Source organism: Mustelus asterias, chromosome 5, assembly GCF_964213995.1.
Source record: "Mustelus asterias chromosome 5, sMusAst1.hap1.1, whole genome shotgun sequence".
In the NCBI taxonomy this organism is placed as follows: domain Eukaryota; kingdom Metazoa; phylum Chordata; class Chondrichthyes; order Carcharhiniformes; family Triakidae; genus Mustelus; species Mustelus asterias.
In genome coordinates, this window is record NC_135805.1 from 30,971,171 (window position 1) to 30,998,120 (window position 26,950).

At 46.5% G+C, this 26,950-nt stretch overlaps 1 protein-coding gene across 1 annotated transcript in view; it reads left to right on the plus strand.

Annotated features, from left to right (window-relative positions):
• Positions 1 to 26,950, plus strand: part of ak9 (adenylate kinase 9) — a 370,082-nt gene that overhangs the window by 25,702 nt on the left and 317,430 nt on the right. The window contains exons 6-8 of the mRNA XM_078213534.1: positions 7,861 to 7,957; positions 13,267 to 13,379; positions 26,584 to 26,760. Of these exons, the coding sequence (XP_078069660.1) occupies positions 7,861 to 7,957; positions 13,267 to 13,379; positions 26,584 to 26,760 (387 nt within the window). The remainder of the gene's footprint in view (positions 1 to 7,860; positions 7,958 to 13,266; positions 13,380 to 26,583; positions 26,761 to 26,950) is intronic.

Genomic DNA, 26,950 nt, shown 5'->3' on the forward strand with positions numbered 1-26,950 from the left:
CAGGTTAAGTAGATTGACCTTGCTAAATTGCCTCTTAGGACCTGATTTTACCATTGCATCGTGCCTGTTTTCGGGCGTGAAAACGTGGTAAAGTCTGGTGTGAGGCCATTAACGCGATCCGCGCCCGCGTCTGCGCAGATGGCCACTTTACCGAGACCCGAGAATGGCCGCGATCTGATTCGTGCCCGAAACGGGCGCAACGACGATTTAAATGCATTTGCATGCATTTCAGTTGAATTAATGAACTGCCCGCCCAACTTTATCAGCATTTTCCCCTTTACCACTGCATTCGCCAATCCGGAATCGCGCCGAAATGGACATGCTAAATAAAAGTCTGAATCGGGCGCTTCATCAGTGAGGGTTGGCGAGGAGGTAAGTGCATGGCGTCCAACGACTGTCCGCTACTCACGGGTGTCCTGTTGTTGCAACCATTTTCTGTCTCGGGTCGGTGGCGGTTCTGCGAGTGTGTGGGGGGTGGGGGGCTGTTGCTCTGCACGGTCTCCGATGTTTGCCTTGCAGCATGGACCCGGGTCTTAGCACTGACCTTGGGTCTTGCAGTGCTGCTGGATCCTAACACACTTAGCTCACTTCAGGCTGAAGTATGTGCACAAAGCCCTTGCAGATAGCACTGCTGCAACCTCTCAACTTTACCAGGAACTGTGATTGTGGGGAGCATGTGGCTGGGGGGCATGGGGGGGCTGTGATTGTGGGGAGCATGTGGCTGGGGGGATTGGTGGGCATGGGGGGGCTGTGATTTAACGGAGCATGTGGCTGGGGGTATTGGGGGGCATAGGCGGGCTGTGATTTAATGGAGCATGTGGCTGGGGGGATTGGGGGGCATTCGGGGGCTATGATTGTCGATGTGCTAGGGGCAAGCAGCGTTGCATGACTTCCACATTTGTTCATCTCCACCTCCCCCCGCCCCCCCAACCCCCTTTCAGAGTGATGAGGTGGCTTTTGCAATGCAACCAATTGATCTTGCTGTTCTTTTGGTTGCTGTTGGAGCTGAGGAGGAGGAACTGGAGGAAGAATTGCAGGCCCAGGAGGCCCGGGTCTTACCACTTGCAGGACCGGAGGGAGACGACCACTAGAGGCAGGAGGTGGCCGCCATTCACCCAGAGTGGGGGCATAGGAGAAGGAGGGAGCAGAGACCCCGGCAGCTCCGTGCACGAGTGTCCTTCGAGGAGATGTCGGACACTGTGCCGCCGACGTCTCCGACTCCAAAAGGATACCGTGCGACACCTATGCAATCTGTTGCAGGACCTGGTGCCTAGGGGCAGGGAGGGGCACCCACTCTCGGTGGCTGTCAGATTGACGACTGCTCTGAACTTCTATGTGACTGGCTCCTTCCAGAGCCCGAGCAGAGATGTCTGTGGCATCTCCCGGTCTTCAGTGCACACCTGAGGCAGGTCACTGAAGCCCTGTATGCCCGGGCTGGGCAGTTCATCAAATTCAACCTGGATCAGGCTCATCAGGAAACCCAGGCTGCAGGGTTTGCTGCAATTGCGGGGATGCCGAATGTACAGGGGGCGGTCGACTGCACCCATGTCGCTCTCAGAACCCCCTACAGAATCCACGATGATTTGTTAATAGGAAGGGGTTCCACTCCCTGAATGTACAAATCGTGTGCGACCACAATATGACCATCATGCATTTCTGCGCCAGACATCCAGGCAGAGTGCATGACAGCTTCATTGTAAGGAGCCCGGACATCCCGGAAGCATTCGAGGAGGAGCCCAGGCTGCGGGCGTGGCTCCTAGGTGATATGGGTTACCCACTTCAGACGTGGCTGATGATGCCTGTGCAGAGGCCTGTGACTGAGACGGAGACCCGCTATAATGAGGCCCATGTAGCCACCCGCACGACAGTGGAGAGCTGCATTGGGCTGCTCAAGATGCGATTCCGGTGCTTGGACCAATTTGGAGGGGCCCTCCAGTGCAGCCCCCTATCTCCTCCCGCATAGTGGTGGTGTGCTGTGCCTTGCACAATCTGGCTCTGCAGCGAGGTGACCTCTTGGAGGAGGAAGAGGACGTGGAGGATGACCAGCCTGCCGTCACTGGGGAGGATGACCATCAGGAGGAGGAGGAAGAAGAGGAGGAAGAGGAGGATGAGAATACTTTGGAACACCAGCCAGGCGGTGGAGGGCTGACATCTCAGCTGAGGCATGCGAGGGCAGCAAGGGAGGCTCTGATAACCAGGCGGTTCAGTCGCTAGGGGATGGTGCTCGTGGGTTCCATTCCTTCCCCCCCCCATTGTCACACCAGCCCTTCCTCCTCCCTTGGGGTCCCTTTTGGCCCCTGGGTCACTCCATGGGACACTAGAGCTTCTGTAGTGAGGTCCAGAAGCTCCGATGTCACCTGGCACTGCCAGTCCTGGAGGACCACCTGCGTCCTACCCATAGTGGTCGCCCCTCTGTGATGGCCACTTGAGTCGTGGGCCATATCTCAATAGCCGTAGCAAGTGCCCTCTGGGACTGGCCCACACTCTGCAGGCCCTCAGCCGTGGCCCTCTGAGACTGGGCCATGCTCTGCAAGCCCTCAGCCGTGGCCCTCTGAGACTGGGCCATCTTCTCAAGGGTTGCTGCCATTGCCTGCTGTGTCTCAGTGCTGTCCCGCTGGGTCTCCTGCAAGCTCTCGAGCCTCTCAGCCATGGGCCGCAGAATCTCGAGAAGCCTGCTCAAGCCCATCCGCTGTGGCCTGCTGTGACTCGGCCATTGCTTGGAGCCTGCCACCCATGGTGAGGATCCCCTGCTCCAGGCTTTCCACTGCAGACACCACCCTTGCAGTGTTGGCCTGGGAAGCGCGCAAGGCAGGCAATAGCTGGTCTGTCTGAAAACTTTGGGACTCCTCCCAGCAGCCTCGCAGTTGGTCCAGTGTGGCTGTTAGCCCCTCCTGCATTCCCTGATTCTGTTGCTGCATCTCCAGCAGCTGAAGGAGAAATGATCTCAGAGGCCCAGCATGTAGCCTGGGGCCAGCCGAGTCCCTGCCTCCGGCCGGCCCCCGCATGCAAGAGGCCTCGGACGTTCCCTCCTCCATCTGATGTACATCAGCAGATGTGTCGTGCTCACCAGATTGTGACCCAGAAGCCTCAACACTAACTGGAGCCACCGACGTGTCAGTTTCTGCGATGGTGAGTTGTGAGGTACAAGCTGACAGATAAACAGTGCCACCCTCGGAGGTCCCTTCACCCATATCCTCCGAGGACTCATCTGAGCTATCGTTCTCAGGATGGGTGGGAGCTGTAGCCGGGGCCTGCGGTCCAGAAGGCCCCAGGACGTCAGGATCTGTCCCTGAAACACAGGACACAAGGTTAAATGCAAGGGAGGGAGAGGAATCCGGGATGCCAAACACATGAATCACATGTCTCCCTTGAACATAGAACAAAGAACCCAGAAAATTACATCACAGGAACAGGCCCTTGGGCCCTCCAACCCTGTAGCGACAAGGCTGCCCATCTGATTTGTTTGCCCCTGCCCTACCGGGGGCCATATGCCTCTATTCCCATCCCATTTAGATAGCTGTAGAGATGCCCCTTAAATGGCCCTATCGTTTCCGCATCCACGACCTCCCCCGACAGTGAGTTCCAGGCACCCACTATCCTCTCTATGCAAATAAACATGCCTCGTACATCTTCTTTACACCTTGTCCCTTGCACCTGAAACTTGTGCCCCCAAGAAGTTGCCTCAAAGTGAGTGTAGGAATGACAAGTGCTCACGTCTGGACGGCAGACCGACCATGCTGTCGCTGACAGCCCGCATCTCCCCTTCTCTGGGGAGCTCCAGCGCCCACTCCTCGAATGGGGTGAGGACCTGGAGGTCTGGCTCTCCATCCGCTGTCTTCGCCCTCCCATGGATATTGTGCTCAGTCTTCTCCTGTGGAGACAGAAGGAGCCATGAAATAAATGGTGGCATGACTATGCAGAGAATCAGGTGGTGACCCTTAGAGGGCAAACACAGTGGGGCTCATTGGGGGATAGGGAGGAGATGCTTGGGGGTCAGGAGCTGGAAGCATGCAGGGTGCTGGGAATGGGAGGATCTGGGGAAGATATGGGGGAATATGCTAAATGGGGTTCAGCACTCACCGTTGCTGCACAGATGAGGTCATTGATTTTTTTCCGGCACTGCCTCGCGGTTCGGGGGGCCACTGCCCTGGCACTGACCGAGGCGGCGACTGCCTCCCAGGCCGCATGGCCATCAGCCCCCCTGGGTCTGCGTCCTCCTGGGAGGAAGAGGGTGTCCCGCCTCACCTCTGCTGCATCCAGCAGCCTTCCCAAGTCATCCTCAGAAAATCGGTGAGCTCATTTTCTCCCTGCACTACCTGCCTGCCTGTCCATTCTTGAGTTTTTTATGGAGCTGCCCCTCGTTAGGGCAGATCAGCTGCAGGCAGTTTGGCAGAGCATTCCAGCAAGTTCCATGCAGTTTCCTTGTTAGCATTGAGGGGAAAGCAAGTGAGCACTTGCAGGTGTGCTGCTGGGGAGGGGGGCGGGGGGGTGGAGGGGGGTGGTGGTGGATGAGTGCCTCAATGATTAGCGACAGGGGAGAGAGAGAGGGAGGTATCACACAGTCATCGGTGTGTAGGTGAGATGGGGCCTTGTGTGGGAGGGTCCGGGGTAGGGGTAAAGGGGATCACTCTGCCTGATATCTGTAGGGTGGAAGGGAAGGGTGGTTCTCTCTGCCTGAGATTAGTTGGGGGAAGGGGGGTCTGCTGTCACTCTGCCTGAGATCGGTGGAGGGGAAAGGGGGAGGGGGCTGCGATTGTTCTGGGTGACGGAGGGTGGGGGGATAGATGGGTTTGTGATGTTGTGGGGGTGGGGCAATGTCTGTGGGGAATAGGGTGAGGCATTATCCGGCCCGGGAATGATGTGACAGGCGCACTTTTTCAATTTTTTTCGAACTGCGCATGCGCAGTTCAGAGCTCCGATCATTTTGGGCGCACTAAGCCCCACCCACAGCACGATTCGGACTCGTGATTTTTTTTTCAGGCTGAGTGCGTATGGGGGCGCCTGAAAGCAGATTTCCAAGTCGGATCTAAATTGCGCCCAGATTCAGCACTTAGAATGAAAATGGTAAAATCAGGCTCTTAGTGTCTAAAGATGTGTAGGTTTGGTGGATTAGCTATGGTAAATGTGAGGGGTGTCGAAACTAAAAAGATAGTCAGACACAGCCTTCGTGAGTGATGGATCCTTTATTGCCTTCTTATCGATAATTGTGTACAGTCAGCCTTTTTTATAGGGCATATCTTACAACTTCTAGTAAAGATAATAGTTTCTAGCCATGCACAGCGGAAAATTATTTACATATGATACAAAGAGATAGGCCCGAGACAATAGCTGTTTAATCGCGTCCCATCGGTAATGTCATAATCTTTAGTGGTAGAGGGGTGAAATGTCCGTTCAGAGTTAGACAGGGAAGATTCAGAAAGAATGGCCACGATTCTCCCATCGCGACCCGCAACTTTTCTGTCGGGTCGCGGTGGGAGATGCGCGCCGCTGGCCCTGAACAGCGCATGCGCCGGGAACACATGCGCATCTCCCAGAACCAGCAAACAGTCGCCGGTCAGACCATGCTGGAAACTGGCAGGAAGGCAGGTAAGTAATTTAAATCTTTTGTTAATATGTTTTAAATATGTTTATTAGTTAATTATTGTCCATGACCAAATTGTAGGACTGACCACCGCATAGTTCTTGTGGAGGTGAAGTCCCATCTTCCTATTGAGGAAATCCTCCTTTGTGTTGTGTGGTATTACTTCTGTGCTAAATGGGATGAATGAAAACAGGTCCGGCAACTCAAGATTGAACACCCATAAGGCACCGTGGACCACCAGAAGCAGCAGAATGTACTCAACCATCAACTGTAACCTCATGGTCCGGTGTATCCCTCCACGCTACCATTACTACCAAGTCAGAGGATCGACTCTGGTTAAATGAAGAATGCAGGAGGATGTGCATCAGCATACCTAAAAATGCTGTCAACCTAGTGAAGCCAATACAAAGTATTACTTGCATGCCAAACAACATAACAGTAAGGGACAGACAAAGCTAAGCTTTCCAACAAATAATGGATGAGCTAGATCTAGGTTCTGCAGTCCTGCCACATTCTATCATCAATGGTGATGGACAATTAAACAACTCACTTGAGGAGGAGTCTCAAAGAACAAAGAACAAAGAAAATTACAGCACAGGAACAGGCCCTTCAGCCCTCCAAGCCTGCACCGAACATGCTGCCCGACTTAACTAAAACTCCCTATCCTTCTGTGGTCCATATCCCTCTATTCCCATCCTATTCATGTATTTGTCAAGACGCCCCTGAAAAGTCACTACCGTATCCACTTCCACTACCTCCCCCGGCAACGAGTTCCAAGCACCCACTACTCTCTGTGTAAAAAATCTGCCTCTTACATCTCCTTTAAACCTTGCCCCTCGCACTTTAAACCTGTGCCCTCTAGTAATTGACTCTTCCACCCTGGGAAAAAGCTTCTGACTATCCACTCTGTCCATGCCTCTCATAATCTTGTAGACTTCTATCAGGTCACCCCTCAATCTCCGTCGTTCCTGTGAGAACAAACCAAGTTTCTCCAATCTCTCCTCATTGCTAATGCCCTCCATATCAGGCAACATCCTGGTAAATCTTTCCTGTACCCTCTCCAAAGCCTCCACATCCTTCTGGTAGTGTGGTGACCAGAATTGAACACTATATTCCAAGTGTGGCCTAACTAAGGTTCTATAAAGCTGCAACATGACTTGCCAATTTTTAAACTCAATGCCTCGGCCGATGAAGGCAAGCATGCCGTATACCTTCTTGACTACCTTCTCCACCTGCATTGCCACTTTCAGTGACCTGTGTACCTGTACACCCAGATCCTTTTGCCTAACAATACTCTTAAGAGTTCTGCCATTTACTGTATATTTCCTATCTGCATTAGGACTGACCACCGCTTTCTCAGAAGACTAAGGAAATTTGGCATGTCAGGTAGACTCACCAACATTTACAGATGCACCATAGAAAGCATTCTTTCTGGTTGTATCACAGCTTGGTATGGCTCCTGCTGTGTCCAAGACCGCAAGAAACTACAAAAGGTCATGAATGTAGTCCAATCCATCACGTAAACCAGCCTCCCATCCATTGACTCTGTCTACACTTCCCACTGTCTCGGAAAAGCAGTCAGCATAATTGAGGACCCCCACGCACCCCAGACATTCTGTCTTCCACCTTCTTCCGTCGGGAAAAAGATACAAAAGTCTGAGATCACGTAGCAGCTGACACACGAACAGCTTCTTCCCTGTTGCCATCAGACCTTTAAATGTACCTACCTCGCATTAAGTTGATCTTTCTGTACATCCTAGCTATGACACTACATTCTGCACTCTCATTTCCTTCTCTATGAACGGCGTGTTTTTTCTGTATAGTGTGCAAGAAACAATACTTTTCACTGTATACCACCAATACATGCGAAAATAATAAATCAATTCAAACTTTGACCCGAAGTCTCTCTGTTTTAGCTACTCTGTTGTAATTTGTGAACTAGATTTTTACACAGATTCCCTTTTGCAAATACAGTGGAGCCCCGTGTTAACGCGATGGTTGGGGTCCATAAAATGTTATCGCGAATGTTATCAGGGTCGCGCTAAATCGGGGTCGCGCTAAATCACTAAACCGGAAAGAGCAAAAAAAAGGGTCCAATGATTCATCGCATCATATCCGATTTCGCGCTAATTCGTGTTACAACGGGGCTCCACTGTATATACCCAATTAAAACAATAACGATGCATGTATTGAAATCAAATACACCATGTTACACTACAATGTATAAGGCCTGAGCAACTTTCTTAGAAACTGGTATAATTTTACAAATATTCCTTTAGTTTCAGGAATGCCTACTTAGAGGTGAGAGTATTTATGAGGAGCTAGTAATAAACTTGATGTTGGAAAAACTCCATTCTCCAGAGGTTGCTCATCGCGGTGAGTATAGCACCACGTATTTGCATTCATATGGCATCTTTATTGTAGAAGAATCCTCAGGATCAACTGAAGAAAATGTTATTTTTTAATATATTTGGGGTCTACTGTGACATTCTGTAAAACAGGATTGTGGCGGATGTGCATATGATTAATTTAGTTAAGATGGGGACTGAGTGTCTACAAAGTTGAGGATATCAAAGCGGATAGCCTTTTTGGGAGTCACTGAAGCGTCCATGTCCAAATGCAGCAAGACTTGGACAACATTCAGGTTTGGACTTATAAGTGGCAAGTAACATTTATTCCACACGATTGCCAGGCAATAACCATCTCCAACAAGGGAGAATCTAACCATCGCCGCTGAACATTCAATGGCATTGGCATTGCTGGATTTCCAACTCTCAGCATCCTGGAGTTACTATTGACCAGAAACTGAACTGGACCATCTATATAAATACTGTGGTTATAAGAGCTAGGAATCCAGCAGCGAGTAACTTACCTTCTGACTCCCCAAAGCCTGTCACACACAGAATTCTTACAGTGCAGAAGGAAGCCATTCAGCCCATTGAGTCTGCACCGACTCCCTGACAGAGCATCTTACCCAGGCCCACCCCTCCGCCCTATCCCTGTAACCCCACATATTTACCTACACATCTTGTGACAATAAGGGGCAATTTAGCAGGGCCAATCCATCTGGTCTGCACATCTTTGGACTGTGGGTAGAAGCCGGAGCACTCGGATGAAGCCCACACAGACACAGGGAGAACGTGCAAACTCTACACAGACAGTCATCCAAGGCTGGAATCGAACCTGGTTCCCTGGCACTGTGAGGCTGCAGTGCTAATCACTGTGCCACCGTGCTGTCCATGATTTACAGCGCACAAGTCAGGAGTGTGATGGAATACCCTCCACTCGCCTGGGTGAGTGCAGCTCCAGAAACATTCAAGAAACTCGACATCCTCCAGGATAAAGCACCCCACTTGATTGGTACCCGCTCCACAAACATTCACCACCCTATTCCACTGTCAACGCACAATGGCAGCATTGTGTACCATCTACAAGATGCACTGCAGGAACTCATTGAGGCTACTTTGTCAGCACTTTCCAAACCCACAACCGCTATCATCTAGAACAGTGGTCTTCAAACTATTTTCTGGCATTTCACTTTTGCAAAATGGCCACCCCTTGCGACTCACTGACCAGACAGGCTGCAGTACTGCTGCTACAGTTGCAATCTAAACGGGATTTGTGGTACATTTTAAAATACACCTTACCTTTCCCTTTCATAAAGTGCATATAACTTAAACTGTATCAGGCAATACTAAGCTTTTCTTCTTCATGCTGGCGATGTCATCATCTGAGTCGAGAGATCCTCATTGTCACCTTCTACAAAATGCGCTTTATAAACTGAACATCCTGCTTTTCTTCCTTCACCATTCCTTCACTGCCGCTTGATCAAAATCCTGGAACTCCCTTCCTAACGGCATTGTGAGTGTACCTACACTACATAGACTGCAGTGGTTCAAGAAAACAGCTCACCATCACCTTCTCAGGGCAATTACAGATGGGCATTAAATGCTGGACTAGTCAGTGATGCCCTCATCCTGTAAAGAGTAAAAGAAAGACTTCAGAATCACAGAATCTTTACAGTGCAGGAGGAGACCATTTGGCCCATCAAATCTGCACTGGCTCTCTGAAAAAGCATTCTATCTAGTCCCATTCCCCTGCCTAAACCCCTTAACCTTGCACATTCATTTCCGGTTAGCAATCCAATTCTCTTTTAAATACCACGATCGTACCTGTCTTTTCCAACCTCACTGGAAGTTCGGTCCAGACTCCAACCACCCTCTAGATAAAAACTGCTTTCCTCCCATCACTTTTATTCCTTTTTTAAATTTCTCCGGTTCTTCATCTTGTCGAGGGTTAACAGTTTCTCATTATTTACCCTATCCATACAAAGAATTCTAGCCTTTGACTTGGTTCTAGAAGCCCTGCATTGATGTGGTCATTCTAGTAGTTTCTGGTCATTGGTGATCTCAATGATGCTGATTATAAGTAACTTGGTAACGTTACTGATAATTGGCAGTTGCTTGTTGTGTCCTCCACAATTTTGATCTGCAGAAAGTAGGTAGAACACCCAGAGGTCGAATAGAAACAGAAAATGCTGGAAAATCTCAGCAGATCTGGCAGCATCTGTAGAGAGAGCACCAGAGTTCATGTTTCAGGTATTATATGACTCTTCTTCAGAATGGAAGAAAGGTAGAAATGTGATGGGCTTTGTGCTGTTGAAAAAGGGAGTGGGTCAGGTGGAGCAAAGGGGAAGATCAGAAATAGATTAGAGTGTAGGGTGATTAAATGACAAAAATGTCATGGAACAAAAGAAGGAACAAAGCATTGGTCTAGTGCAGGTACTAATGGCAGAATAAAGGTCAGTGCTGCCTGAAAACAAAACCTGAGAACAAGATGTAGGCTGGCATTACGGGGTAAAGATACAAAATGGAGTTCATGATCTGAAGGTGTTGAAGTTAATGTTGAGTCCATAAAACTGTGAAATGCCAAAAGATGAGGTACTGTGTCTCCAGCATGCATATGCTTCACTGGAACTTTGCAGCAGGCTGGGTACGGAATCGTGAGTGTGAGAGCAAGATGATGAATTGAAATGACAAGCTACCAGAAGATTGTGGTCATGCTTGCAGACTGAATGGAGGTGTTCCGCAATGAGGTCATCCACTCTGCATTTGGTACCCCCAATGTAGGAGAGACTGCATTGTGAGCAGCAAATACAGTAAACTAAATTGAAAGAAGCAGATGATACCAAGTTGGATAGGAGGGTTAATTGTGACGAGGATGCAGAGATCCTTCAGAATGATCTGGACAGGTTGGGTGAGTGGGCAAATCAAAGGCAGATGCAGCATAATTTGGATAAATGTGAGATTATTCACTTTGGAAGCAAAAACAAGAAGGCAGAGTACTACCTGAATGGCTGTAAATTGGGAGTGGGGAGTGTGCGGCGGGACCTGGGTGTCCTTGTGCACCAGTCGCTGAAGGTAAGCATGCAGATGCAGCAGGTGGTAAAGAAGACAAATGGCATGTTGGCCTTCATTGCGAGAGGCTTCGAGTACAGGAGTAGAGATGTTTTGTTGCAATTATACAGGGTCTTGGTGAGGCCACACCTGGAGTATTGTATACAGTTTTGGTCTCCTTTTCTGAGGAAGGATGTCCTTGCTCTCGAGGGAGTGCAGCGAAGGTTTACCAGGCTGATTCCGGGGATGGCGGGACTGATGTATGAGGAGAGATTGACTAGGTTAGGATTGTTTTTGCTGGAGTTCAGATGAATGGGGGGTATCTTATAGAGACTTATAAAATTCTAACAGGACTAGACAGGGTAGATGCAGGGAGGATGTTCCCGATGGTGGGGGAGTCCAGAACCAGGGGTCACAGTCTGAGGATTCAGGAGGTGAGGAGACATTTCTTCACCCAAAGAGTGATGAGCCTATGGAATTCATTACCACAGGAAGTAGTTGATTCCAAAACATTGAATGTATTCAAGAGGCGGCACTTGGGGAGAATGGGATCAAAGGTTATGGAGAGAAAGCAGGAGTAGGCTGTTAAGTTGGATGATCCGCCATAATCGTGATGAATGTCAGAGCAAACTCGAACGGCAAAATGGCCTCCTCCTGCTCCTATCATCTTCTTCTAAGTGTAATTAAACCATTGTTTCTCCCGGAAGGACTGTTTTGTGGCCTTAACTGGTGAAGAATGAGGAGGTAAATAAATAGGTGTTACAGCTCCTGCAATTCATGGGAAAGTTCTGTAAGAAGGGGATGAGGTTTGGGTGGTGATAAAAGAATAGAGTGGGCAAGGAGATGAGGTTCTGGAAGATGAAACAGCAGATCCACATGCTATACCAAAAGGGAACTTAGTTGCAAACTAATTTGAAATGCTTCCTTTGATGCCTAATCTAGTAGTTGTCACATTCTATCTCCTATTGCAGATCAAATATATTTGAATAACAGTTTTTATCTCCCCAAAATGAAACCACTTACCACGCATCGAGCAGTAGTAGAAAAATAGCAATGACAAATTCCTTAAGGAAGGAAAGGAAAGAAGGTTATTTCTAGAGCAGTTTGCATAAATTCATACTAAGGAAGTAATCAAAAGTTATGTAAAGGTCTAATACAGTGTTTGTTATGGCTTTGGCTCCCCAAAAGGAAAACATTAAATATAAGGTTAAAATTTTCTTCTACAAAATCTGATGAAGAGGTAGGACACTCGAGAAACAAAAACTCCAGCAGAGTTACTTTTTTAACAGGTTAATGGAAATATATTTTATTGCCTTTAAGAAACACCTTTATTAACATACCCTGTGTACGTTTTACATATTTTATTAAGTTATTCAACAACATTGTCTGAAGAAGAATTGCCTCAGAGACTGAAGGCAATGTATCCAAGTTCATTTTTGATACAAAGCTAGGTGAAAATGTAAACTGTGAGGAGGACATAAAGAGATTGCCAAGAAATATAGACAGGCTATGTGAGTAGGCAATACAGATAGATGGAGTATCATGTGATTGGAAGAATACAAGAACAGAATAGTGTTTAAAAGGATCTACTCTTACAAGGAAGAAGTTTAGCATGCAGGTGCAAGTGCAAATGTCGGCCTTGATTGCAAGAGGATTAATATGCACGAAAATGGAAGTCTTACTACAATTGTATAGGGCTTTGGTGAGACCACACCTGTAATACCATGTGCAATTTTGGTCTCCATATCTAAGGAAGCATATACTTACATTGGAGGCAGTAAAGCAAAACTTCACTAGGTTAGTTCCTGGGATGAGAGTGTTGCCGTATGACGAGAGACTGAGTAAGTCAGAACTATGTTGTCTGGAGTTGAGTAAAATGAGAGTGATCTCATTGAAACATACAAGATTTTGAAGGGGCTTGACAAAGTAGAAAGTTCCTTCTCCAGGTTGGGGAATCTAGAACACAGCATGCTATTTTAGTATAAGGGGTCGATCAATTTAGGACTGAGATTAGGAAAAATTCCAGACTGTTCTGAATTTTTGGAACTGTCTACCCTGGAGGATTGTGGCTACTCTATCATTCAGTTTATTCAAGGTTCAGATAGACAGATTTTATCTATCGGCGAATGAAGGGCCATGGGGAGCAGATGGAAATTTGGAGTTAAGGCAGAAGATTTGCCACGATTGTTTTGAATGGAGGAGCAGGTTCGAGGGCTATATGTTCTACTCCTGTTCTTATTTCTTATGTTCTTATGTTCTTAAGTGCTAATTAACAACCCCTTTTTTTAGGTTATGTTTTATGTGAATTTCCTTCTCTGTCTGAGAACTACTTGAATATTCCAGAGCAGATACAAATCATAAAAAATTTGAATCTAAAGCCTGACTTCATCATTAATATTAAGGTAAAGGAACTATATTATTAATTTAATCTATCGTATGAAGCAACATGCAATAAAATGGCAATTATATTATTGTGTTTGATTGACAAATGACAAAATCCTGTGCTGAAATTCCCTAAAAGCATGTTAAGTATCATGGAGAACAATTTGAATCATTATAGACTCATCTATGCATTTGTTCTCTTTAGTTTTATCTATCTGCTTGTATCTTGTTTCGCACCATCCAATTTAACCATTATTCTTGTGCTTGCTGGTCTCCATTGGTTCATGGTCCCTGGAAACTGCCATTCTCAAGCTTGTGTTCAAATCCCTTCATGGCCTCACCACTCCCTAACATTGCAGCCTCTTCCAGGCATATCTTTTGCCAGTCCTTTTTGCATAAATATTTTGATTGAGCAGTCAATGATGACTGACCCTTATGTTTTTGGATTGTTTGAATAGGATATGCAGGTGACTGATACCTCAAGACCTCAGATGCTGTTCAGTGCACATACCCCCATCACTGAACAACCAAGAATCTTTTTCAATCAGGACTCGTATTTAACAATCATAGCTTTATATGAATGGGTGGAGGACCTCAATGTCTATCACCCAGAGTTACTCAATAATGCCACTACTGACCAAGCTGACTAAATCCTAAAATACATAGCAGCTTGACTGGTAGTGAGTGAACCAACAAAAGGGAAAAACTTAATTGACTTCATCCTCAATCCACCTAATGCAGATGCATCTATCTATCTAAAACAGTATTGCTAAGAGTGACTTCCACATAATCCTTGTGAAGACAAAGTCCCAACTTCACATCATGTTGTGTGGCACTACTGTTGTAATAAATGTGATATATTTTGAACAGATCTACCAACTCAAAACTAGGCATCCATGAGGTACTGTGGGCCATAAGCAGTAGTGTAGAAAGCCTTGATTTACTTCATAGAATCCCTACAATGCAAAAAGAGGCTATTTGACCCATCAAGCCTGCACCGACAACAATCTCACCCAGGCCTTATCCCTGTAATCCCACTTATTTACCCTGCTGATCTATCCCCCTGACACTAAGGGGCAATTAGCATGGCCAATACTCCTAATTTGCATGTCTTTGGATTGTGGGAGGAAACTGGAGCACCCAACTGGTGGAAACCCACACAGACACGGGGAGAACGTGCAAACTCCACACAGATACCCAAGGCTGGAATTGAACCTGGGACCCTGGAGCTGTGAGGCAGCAGTGCTAACCACTGTGTCACCCGTGCTGCCCTGGAGTTGTATACAACCGCAAAAATGAGATCAAGTGTGTGGGTGAGGGAAGTTCATTTGATGTAGTTTATATGGGTTTTAGCAAAGCTTTTGACAAGGTCCTACATGGGCGACTAGCTGAAGTTAAAGCACATGGAATTCAGGGAAATTGGCGAGATGGATCAGAAACTGGCTTAGTAATAGGACGTGAAGGGTAGTGGAGAAGGCTGTTCGAGTGACTGGAGGCCGGTGTCCATTGGTGTACCACAAGTATCAGTACTGGAACTTTTATTGTTATATACATAAATGATATAGATGAAAATGTGAGGGGAATGTTAAGCAAGTTTGCACATGACACCAAGATTGGTAGGGTAGTTAATAGTGAAGAAGGTTGTAGGTTACAGGAAGATATAGATGGGTTGGCCAGATGGGCAGAGCAGTGGCAGATGGTATTTAACTCTGATAAGTATGAGGTGAAACACTTTGGAAGAAGAAACAAGACGAGGGAGTATTTAATGAATGGCAAACGGTGGGAAGCTCAGAAGAACAGATGGATCTGAGGGGTACATATTCACAAATCCCTGAAGTTGGCAGAGCACGTGAATAGGATAGTTAAGAAGGCATAAAGGACACTTGCTTTTATCAGTTATGGCATAAGGTATAAGAACAAGGAAGTATTGTTGGAGTTGTATGGCACGTTGGTTAGACCACAACTGGAGTACTGTGAGCAGTTCTAGTCACCTCACTATAGGAAGGATGTGATAGCACTAGAAGGGGCACAGAGGAGGTTCACCAGAATGATTTTATTTTGATTTGATTTGATTTGATTTATTATTGTCACATGTATTAGTATACAGTGAAAAATATTGTTTTTTGCACACTATACAGACAAAGCATACCGTACAAGAGAAGGAAAGGAGAGAGTGAGAATGTAGGTTACAGTCATAGCTAGGATATAGAGAAAGATCAACTTAATGCGAGGTAGGTCCATTCAAAAGTCTCATGGCAGCAGGGAAGAAGCTGTTTTTGAGTCAGTTGGTACGTGATCTCAGACTTCTGTATCTTTTTCCCAGACGGAAAAAGGTGGAAGAGAGAATGTCCAGGGTATGTGTGATCCTTGATTATGCTGGCTGCTCTTCCGAGGCAGCGGGAAGTGTAGACAGTGTCAATGGAAGGGAGGCTGGTTTGAGTGATGGATTAGACTACATTCACGACCCTTTGTAGTTTCTTGCAGTCTTGGGCAGAGCAGGAGCCATACCAAGCTATGATAGAACCAGAAAGAATGCTTTCTATTGTGCCTCTATAAAAGTTGGTGAGAGTCGTAGCCGACATGTCAAATTTCCTTAGTCTTCTGAGAAAGTAGAGGTGGGCTTTCTTAACTATAGTGTCGGCATGGGGGGACCAGGACAGGTTGTTGGTGATCTGGACACCTAAAAACTTGAAGCTCTTGGCCATTTCTGCTTTGTCCTCATTGATGTAGACAGGGACATGCCCTCCACTATGCTTCCTGAAGTCGATGATTATCTCCTTCATTTTGTTGACATGGAGGGAGAGATTATTGTCATCATACCAGCTTATCAGATTCTCTTTCTCTTTCCTATACTGTGTCTCGTCATTGTTTGAGAGCTGACTCACAATGGTGGTGTCATCAGCAAACTTAAAAATGGAGTTGGAGGGGAATTTGACCATACAGTCAAAGATGTATAAGGAGTATAGTAAGGGGCTGAGGACACAGCCTTGCAGAGCATCAGTGTTGAGGATGATCGTGGAAGAGGTGTTGTTGCTTATCCTTACTGACTACGGTCTGTGGGTTAGGAAGTTGTTGCCTGGGATGGAGCATTTGAGCTATCAGGAGAGACCAGATAGGCTTGGATTGTTTGCTTTAGAGCAGAGGAAGCTGAGGGTGGGCATGATTGAGGTGTATAAGATTATGAGGGTTATGAACGGGGTGAATAGGAAGCAGCTGTTCCCCTTGGTTGAGGGGTCAGTCACGAGGGGGCATAGTTTTAGAGTAAGGGGCAGGAGATTCAGAGAAGATTTGAGAAAAAAATCTTTTCACCCTGAGGGTGGTGGGAATCTGGAATGCTGTGTCTAGAAAGGTAGTGGAGGCCGGAAACTTTACAACCTTTAAAAAATATTTGGATGAGCACTTGAAACATTATAACATTGAAGGATCTGGGACAAGTGCAGGAAAATGGGATTAGTGCACCTTTAGTGGTAGTTATTGTCAGTGCAGAGTCAATGGGCTGAAGGGCCTTTTCTGCGCTGTTTGACTCTATAACTATGACTCTATAGCATACCAAGCTGGGTGATCACCCTTGTTCACTGAAGATTGCAGGAGGGCATGTGAGGAGCAGCACTGTGCATACTTAAAATGCAGTATCAACATGATGAAGCTACAACACAGGACTGCTTGCATGCCAAACAATGGAAGCAACATGCACTGCAGTCTTGCCACATCCAGTCATGAATTATGGTGGACAATCAAACAACTAACGGGAGAAGGAGGCACCACAAGTATCCCCATCCTCAATGATGAAGCAGTCCAGCACATCAGTGCAAAGAAAAGGCTGAAGTATGTGGAGTTATCTTCATCCAGAAGTGCCAAGTGGATGATCCATCTCGGTCTCCTCCTGAGGTTTCCAGAATCATGAGTGTCAGTCTTCAGCCAATTTGATTCACTCCACGTGATGTCAAGAAAAGGTTGAAGACATTGGGTAATGCAAAAGGTATGGGCCCGGACATCATTCAAGCAATAAAGACTTGTGTTCTAGAAATACCCATCTCCATTGGTGAAAGAGCAAGAAAATAATGATGATGGGGAAAAAAAACTAAATCTTGTTCTTGTAGGCTCCAGCTCAGATGTTGACACTGTGCTTCGAACATGGCTTACAGGACTGACTTGCACATGATGAGAGATGTGGTATGTAACTTGCAGTTAGGGCATGGGAAAAGGTAGGGCAGACACTGGAAGTCAAGATTGCATATATGTTCTACCGCAGAGAATGCATGAGTACTTTGGGGCAAGCTACAGAAGAAGGCGGATGGTTTTGTATAACAAAGTGCTTGGTGCATTCGTCGACCTGCCAGAAAGGAGCATAAGGAGACTGGTAGCAACTTTGCACAAGGCTTTCCACAGAGCTGAGACCCATTTTTCCAACTAGGGCTTGTGGCCAAAACTGTTAGTATACTGCAGCATGTGATGGCTGATATCTCAGCTTCCATTGTAGAATAAGCAAAGACCCCCAATGTCTGCCTGCTGCAGTGTAGGCTCAAACTTCTATCTAACAAGAGTTTTCTGCCTTGTAGGTTTCTATTGTGCAAGATCAGACTGATATTGACCAACACAAGTACAATTCTGCCACTCTTAGGATGAGAGCATTTATTCTCTCACCACTGACATACCCCTTTGCCTTCCTGGTGCCTGTCAGTTAGCAAACCTGTCTCCCAGGCTGAGAATGCAATCTGAAACAGTGACTTATAAACCCAGACCTGTTTGAGGTTATAGCCCAAGATCAGCTGTAATCTCCCCTATTGGTAATCAGCAGCCTTCAACCAGTTGTGTGGCAGTCACTGAGCTAGCACTGTAGATGGATGAAGACAGGCAGCAACACTAAAGAAATGCACAGAGGTGAATTAGTTGATGCTTCTATGAAAAGTGACCTGCTGTAATTCATAAATTTAGTTTAGAATATTTATTTTGCTTTGGCTTATATCTTTGCAATTGTGGCCAAACAGACACTGTGTTGATCAACAAGAGACGAATGGCAAGGAGCACAGAACATCTGAGGGCGTGGTTTATACCATCACTCTGGTGGGGTGGAGCCTGATGGAGCTGGTAAGGCTCACTCCACAGAGATCAGGGCACCATCTTTAAAGGGGCGGCCCAATCTGCATTTAAAATGTAGCCCCCCAACCCCCTACATACATGGTGGACCACCCCCACAGCTTCAGGGTGATCCCCCCACCACAGAAGTATCAGGGTGCACTCACCCCCCTCACCCACCCCTACCACACCTAAGGAGGACACCCCCACCATTGGAGGAGGGTTACACCATAGGGGCAATGCCCAGCATTGGCTTCCACCACAGGGCTTCTAGGCACCGACATATTCCCGGCGTGGTCATCACGCGTCATTTATCTTTTGAAAACCAATAGTGATTTGCTCAGGTGTGATATCACACTGCCGGGTGGGAGGATCCATTGTGGGTGGAGGCTATGGTGTAAAGCTGTTTAATTATATTTAAGTGTATGCAAATTAATGTAAAGCAGGTTACCTCATTGGCAGGAAGCGGGGAAGATCAAACCGAGATCTTACTGATGCAAATTTCGTTTTGGCCTTCTTGCAAGATATAGCGGCCATAACAGGATGAGGACACATGGCTAACGGGCCCGCTAAGTTCCGCCCTATATTTTCTTTTGAACTATGAAAAGACATTGCATTATCTGGATGCTAACCTGGAGTCTTTTTTAAAGAATGGTCACAAGTTCACCTTTTGATTGGAAGCAAGTCTGTCTTTTTCTGAGAAATCAACTGAGCAGCATGGTATTTGAGGGACAATGAGCTTTGTTTGTTTTGAACTGCAATCACTTTAATTGATAGGAGAAAAAAACTGGCAAAGGCTCGTGATTTACTGGAAATCACATAAAAGAGACAAACTTTAAAGTTTTGAACCTGTGGTTTTTAAAATCAGTCTGTTTCGGGGAATAAGCTGAGAAGGTTGGCTGCTATGAATCGCGCTCTCCCTACATTGCCTGAATTTCCATGTATGGTTATCAACCTGCAGCTATAGAAACCTCATTTGAGTGCAATTTGTCTGGATTTGGAAACCTGAAAAGCTGAGACAAGAAGAATTGATCCAGCTCTCTATTCTCCATGCTGAAGCTCCGTTCACGAGACCCTCCAGAAAGCTACTGGGACCAGCGGTCTGTCTTCACATGAGGTAGCTCCAGATTGAGAACATCTAAATTCTGCAACATTATCCTTTGTTTAATAAAGCTGACCCTCCAAAGCCCATGTCTAGAGATCCTGTCTGTTTGCGGTTTATTTGTTGTGTGTCTGTGTGTATTCTGGGATATTTTAAAAAAGGCATAGATAGTTATACTTCTAGATTGCGATTGTGCGTGCACCAGTTTTTGCAGCTTGATTTAACAAAGGAAGCTTTGGTTTATAATAAATCAATCATCCTAAGTTTATTGAAAGAAACCTGGTTAAAGTCTCTTATTCTGAGTTTAACAACAATGAAGGTAAATAATTGGCCATTTTGGCGAATGAATTAAACATTTGCACAAATGTTGCTACCCATGGAGTAGTGGGGCTAAACCAACTGCATGCTCCTCCCATCCCAGTCACAACACCGTTCAGCTAGTTGTCTTATAGCTGGTGGCAAGGACAATGCCATCATAATGGTGACATTGTGAAACACACAACAGACCACCACAAATTCTGACACTTGCTTTGCTGAGCATTATCAGGTCCTCTCCAGCGTAAGTGTAGTTTTAGAATGCAAATTGCTTTATCCCGCGATGAGAAATTTCTGTTGTTTTGTGGATTTCTGACATTGCTATCTCTGAAAACCACCATTTTATAATACATATTCCAACCTTCAGGGCTAGTATGGGGCTTAAAAGTACTGTGTTGTATTAAAATTGTGACAGCTGCATTGTTCAGGAGAGTGGAAATTTGCATACATTTCACCATTAATGATGAGAGCCAAACTGAGAGACTGAAGGGCTTTGGTTCTATGACGGTCCTTCTTAAAATGCAGGGAGCCATGAGTTACACTTGTGGCCATTAGGGTGCCCACAGGTCTGCCAGGGGCTCATGTTAATCGGAAAGGTTTTCACTCTTTGAACATGCAGATTGTCTGTGATCACCATCAACGTATCCTGCTGGTTTGTGTAAAGTACCCTGGGATGATGCCTATATCCTCAGGCATTCCCAGGTGTCATGCTTTTCTTGCTTCCTGTTTCGCTGGATGCTCGGTGGACAAAAGACAAGGGATACTTGTTAAAGAAGTGGATTGTGACAACCATCAGGTGTCCACGTTCCCAGATGAAGGAGAGATACAAAGCTAGCTTCCGCCAGAACAGCCATGAAGAGAACCATAAGTCTGCTGAAAAATAGATTTCCTTGCACGATCGCTTTGGTGTCTTACAGTGCACCTCAGTTCATATATCCCTGATTGTTGGGTGCAGTGTGCTGCACAACTTGGCATTGCAAAGTGGATAACAACTTGTGGATGAGGGTATGGAGGGCCACTCTGTGTCCTCAGATGATAAGTCCAACAATGACTCAGCGGAGGAACAAGACTTTGATCAAGACCATAGTGATCCATTTGATTGGCAGCAGAGACTGAATGCCAGGGAGATGAGAGGGACTCTTATTATGAGGTAGTTCAATGAAGGCATCTCCTAGACTACAGAATAGTAGTGCCAACCGGCTTCTGCCACAGTATTTGAACTACAAACTGAAGACATCCCAAAAGGCTTGCCTCTGAAATGTCTCTCAGAGGGCCTCTGATTTTCACTGGGAGCTGTCAGGGCATTGTGACCACTATTAGATTGAAGTTAGTCCTCCAGTACTCGCATAAACAAGCAAATAACATTAAATAAGTAATGACTATACTGAAGAGCGTGTTGTTAACAGCACAACACTCAGCCTTACATAAACAGTGAGCACTGGGTGATGGCTCCTTTGCATCATAATGGTTCCCCATAGCTACCAGCTGCACTCCAAACAGACTGCTGATCTTGATTCCCTCATTGACCTGGATTATGTTGCCGGAAGCTGTGAAGGATCTGGCATTGTGAGGGATTTCTGCATAGTGACTGGGTCCCCTCTGAGGTGCTGATGTCACTGGCAAAGGGGCAAAGGATCCATTGTCATCAGCAGCTTTCTGGAGCTGCATGAGGACCTAGCAGGGACAACTGGTGTTGAGATCATTGATAGTGTATTGGCTTGCAGGTTTAAATGCATACCCAGGAACCGCTGATTCAGCTGCAGGGTCTGTATCTCACATGCATGAGCTGCTGGGTCTGAATCTCACATGCGAGCACAATGATAATTATTTTTCTCACTCATCCTTGCAAACATAGAAGGTCATTCACCCTTTTTCTGCACTTTAGCCAGGTCCTAGGTACAAGGATCAAAATAGTTAGAAAGCAAATGCGAGTAAAACCACCCTTGATTAATAGTGGGCAAATAAATATTCCCCTGCAATTTGTGGAGACGAAATGGTTATCAGTTGTGGATTGTCAAAAATTGCTGCATTTGCATTGTGGATATGAATGATGCCACAAACATTTAGGTTTGCATGCCAAACGGATCCTGTTAATGAGGTAAAATATAGGTTTGACATGAAAGTCAAGCTTTCAGGTCCAAAAAGCAAATAATTGAATAGAAACAAAGAAACATAGAAAAACTACAGCATAAAACAGGCCCTTTGGCCCCACAAGTTGTGCCGAACATATCCCTACCTTCTAGGGCTACCTATAACCCTCCATCCTATTAAGTCCCATGTACTCATCCAGAAGTCTCTTAAAAGACCCTATTGAGTTTGCCTCCACCATCACTGACGGCAGCTGATTCCACTCGCCCACCACCCTCTGTGTGAAAAACTTCCCCCTAACATTTCCCCTGTACCTACCCCGCAGCACCTTAAACCTGTGTCCTCTCGTAGCAGTCATTTCCACCCTGGGAAAAAGCCTCTGAGAGTCCACCCGACCTATGCCTCTCAACATCTTATATACCTCTATTAGGTCTCCTCTCATCCTACGTCTCTCAAAGGAGAAAAGACCGAGCTCTCTCAGCCTATCCTCATAAGGCATGCCACTCAATCCAGGCAACATCCTTGTAAATCTCCTCTGCACCCTTTCAATCTTTTCCACATCCTTCCTATAGTGAGGTGACCAGAACTGAGCACAGTACTCCAAGTGGGGTCTGACGAGGGTCTTATATAGCTGCATCATTATCCCCGGACTCCTAAACTCAATCCCTCGATTGATAAAGGCCAGCACACCATACGCCTTCTTAAGCACCTCCTCCACCTGCGGGGCCGATTTTAGAGTCCTATGGACCCGGACCCCAAGGTCCTTCTGATCCTCTACAGTACTAAGAGTCTTTCCCTTTATATTGTACTCCTTCATCCCATTTGACCTACCAAAATGGACCACGACGCATTTATCTGTGTTGAAATCCATCTGCCACTTGTCCGCCCAGTCTTTCATCCTACCTATGTCCCTCTGTAACTTCTGACATCCCTCCAGACTATCCACAACCCCACCAATCTTCGTGTCGTCGGCAAACTTACCAACCCATCCCTCCACTTCCTCATCCAGGTCATTTATGAAAATGACAAACAGCAAGGGTCCCAGAACAGATCCCTGGGGCACACCACTGGTGATCGACCTCCATTTAGAAAAAGACCCATCTATACCCACTCTCTGCCTCCTTTGGGCAAGCCAGTTCTGGATCCACAGGGCAGCAGCCCCTTGGATCCCATGCCCTCTCACTTTTTCTAGAAGCCTTGCATGGGGGACCTTATCGAATGCCTTGCTAAAATCCATACAAACCACATCTACCGCTTTCCCTTCGTCAATGTGTTTAGTCACATTTTCGAAGAACTCCACCAGGCTCGTAAGGCACGATCTGCCTTTGACAAAGCCATGCTGAGTATTCTTGAGCATACTAAACCTCTCTAAATGCTCATAAATCTTGGTCCCTCAGGATCTTCTCCATCAGCTTACCAACCACTGAGGTTAGACTCACCGGTCGGTAATTTCCTGGGCTATCCCTATTCCCCTTCTTGAAAATAGGAACCACATCCACAATCCTCCAATCCTCCGGCACCTCTCCCGTCTCCATCGACGACGCAAAGATCATCGCCAGAGGCTCTGCAATCTCTTCCCTCGCCTCCCACAGTAACCTGGGGTACATCCCATCCGGACCAGGCGAGTTATCTATCTTGATGCCATTCAAAGATTCCAGCACAACCTCTTTGTTAAAGTCCACATACTTAATCTTTTCAATCCACCGCAAGCCCGCAGTACATCCACCCAAGTCCTTCTCCTCTGTGAAAACCGAGGCAAAATACTCATTAAGCACCTCTGCCATTTTTACTGGTTCCGTACAGACTTTCCCGCCTTCACCTTTTATAGGCCCTATTCATTCACGTCTCATCCTTTTACTCTTCACATATTTATAGAACGCCTTAGGGTGTTTCTTAATCCTACCTGCCAAGGCCTTCTCGTGACCCCTTCTGGCTCTCCTAATTTCCTTCTTTAGTCCCATCCGACAAGCCGTTTACTCATCTAGATCTCTATCTTCGCCAATCTCTCTGAACCTTTTGTACGCTTTCCTTTTCTTCTCGACTAGGTCCCGCACAGCTTTCGTGCACCACGGTTCCTTTAACCTACCAACACCTCCCTGTCTGCTCGGAATGCTGTCCTGTAGAACTCTAGATAGACATTCCTTGAAAAACTGCCACCTCTCTTCAGTACATTTCCCCGAGAATACCTCCTTCCAATTTACTCCTCTAATTTGCTGCCTTATGTCTTCATAATTGCCCTTACTCCATATAAATGCTTTCCTAGCTTGCCTGATCCTCTCTTTTTCCAATGCAAGCATAAAGGAGATAGAGTTATAATTGCTATCCCCAAGATGCTCTCCCACTGAGAGATCTGACACCTGTCCAGGTTCATTGGTCAGTATCAGATCAAGTACAGCCTCTCCTCTTGTAGGCTTGTCCACATGCTGTGTCAGGAAACCCTCCTGAACACACCTAACGAACTCCTCTCCATCCAATCCCCTTACCCTCGGGATATTCCAATCTATGTTTGGGAAATTAAAGTCTCCCATCACAACAACTCTGCTATTATTGCATCTCTCCAGGATCTGTTTCCCTATCTGCTCCTCCACCTCCCTGTTACTATTGGGCGGCCTATAGAAAACTCCCAGCAAAGTGATCGACCCCTTCCCACTCCGAACTTCCACCCACAGAGACTCTGTGGACAATCCCTCCTCAGCATACATCTTCTCTACAGCTGAGACACTATCCCTGATCAGCAGTGCCACTCCACCCCCCCTCTTGCCTCCCTCCCTGTCCTTCCTAAAACATCTGAATCCCGGCACCTGGAGTATCCAGTCCTGTCCCTGAGACATCCAAATTCCATAATGGCCACCACATCAGACTTCCAGGCATCGATCCACGCTCTGAGCTCATCCCCTTTATTCACTATACTCCTGGCATTAAAGTAAACACATCTCAATCCTTTGGTCTGAGCTCTCCCCTTCTCTATCCCCCGTCCATCCTCCCTTTTGCACTGTCTATAACCCTTCTCTGTTTGCGAGCTAACTTCCTCGCTCCCAGTCACCTCGTCTCGATCCCCTCCCCCCAACCTATCTAGCTTAAACTCTCCCCAGTTGCCTTAGCCAACCTTCCTGCCAGGATATTGGTCCCCCTGGGATTCAAGTGCCACACGTTTTTTGTGTACAGGTCACACCTGCCCCCTAAAGAGGTCCCAATGGTCCAGGAACCTGAATCCCTGCCCCCTGCACCAGTCCCTCAGCCACACATTCATCCTCCACCTCACTCCATTCCTGCCCTCACCTTGCTGTGGCACAGGCAGCAATCCTGAGATTACTACCTTTGTTTTCCTTCTTCCCCCTTCCTTCCCACATCAGCGGTACCAATATGTACCGCTACCTCTGGCTCCTCTCCCTCCCGCCTCAGGATTTCTGGGACTCAACTCGCGACATCCTGGATCCCGGCCCCAGGGAGGCAGACCACCATCCGAGACTCCTGCCTGCCTCCGCAAAAACGCCTGTCCGACCCCCTACTGTCGAGTCCTGGATTAACACTGCCTTCCTCCTCTTTTCCTTAGCCCTCTGAGTTACAGGGCCGGACTCCACTCCGGAGACACGGCCACTGCTGCTTCCCCCAGGCGGGCTGTCCCCCCCAGCAGTACTCAGGCAGGAGTACTTGTTGTGTAGGGGCACATCCACCGGGGTGCTCTCAATCACCCGAGCTTTTCCCTTCCTGGCCGTCACCCACTTGGCCTCCACCCGTGGCCCTGGTGTGACCACCTGATGATAGCTTTTGTCTATCACCTCCTCTTTCTCCCTTACCAGCTTATAGTGTCTCAGTAAATTATTGAGATAATTTTTAAATTTGATATTTTAAATGTACATTTTTGTTTGCCCTCTTTCATTTTTGTCTTTCTCTCTCAGCCCATCTTTCTTTCCATCTCTACTTACTTTCCTGTAACTAATTTGATTAATTATTCCCGTTACGATCTCCGTCATTCACTCTTTCTCTTTCTCTATCCTCAAGAGATAGATCATTGAACCCAATGGGACCCAATAAAGGCTTCACAGTGCCAGGGACCGGGGTTCAATTCCAGCTAAGTTTGCACAATCTTCCCGTGTCTGCGTGGGTTTCCTCCGGGTGTTCCGGTTTCCTCCCACAGTCCCAGATGTGCAGGTTAGGTGGATTGGCCAAGCTAAATTGCTATTTAGTGTCCCAGGATGTGTGGGTTAGGGGAATAGTGGAGTACATACGTGGGGTTACAGGGGTAGGGCCTGGGTAGGATGCTCTGTTGGAGGGTTGATACAGACTCGATGGGCCAAATGGCCTCTTTCTGCACTGTAGGGATTCTATAAAAATAGGCTTCAGATACCCTTTTGACCTCGCCAGTGTGGATTTATGGCACAAAAAATGATTGAGATACTTTGCTACAGCAATTTCTGGACCATGAAATCACTGTTTTGGAAGAACTCTAAGATGGCAAACACATTGGATGAAAGAATTAAGTGTAGATATGATTTGTTTGTTATGGTTGTGTCTCGCACACAATGAGCAAAATAAGGAATTTGAATATTTGAAGCATGATTAAATATGAGTTTAAAAAAACAGATTATACAAAATATTTCAGGAAAATATTTTCACGATGTCTATTTTAAATTTGTTAATAGTGTCCTGATTATGACTTGTGTGAACGTGTGTCTGGACAACGTCAAGATCCTCTCACTGGGAAAATATACCAGCGAGAACAATGGAATCCAGTCAAGGTAGAGAAAGATAAAGTCAAAGGAGAAACTGAGGAAGAGGAGAATGAAGAGGAGGAAGAAATAGTTGAAGAGGTTGAAGAGGTAAGCATTTAATTTCCTGTTTCAATTTCTGCCTTATTTCAATTATAACCTGAAATTAAAGATGTGATTTTGTGCTAGTGGCATGGGAATGAAATGTAACATTATGGCTCAAATTCTTCAATTCACAACTCTGAGAGTGCAGCTTTCACCAGGGAATATTGGATTATGCTGTTTAAAAGTAGCTACTTAA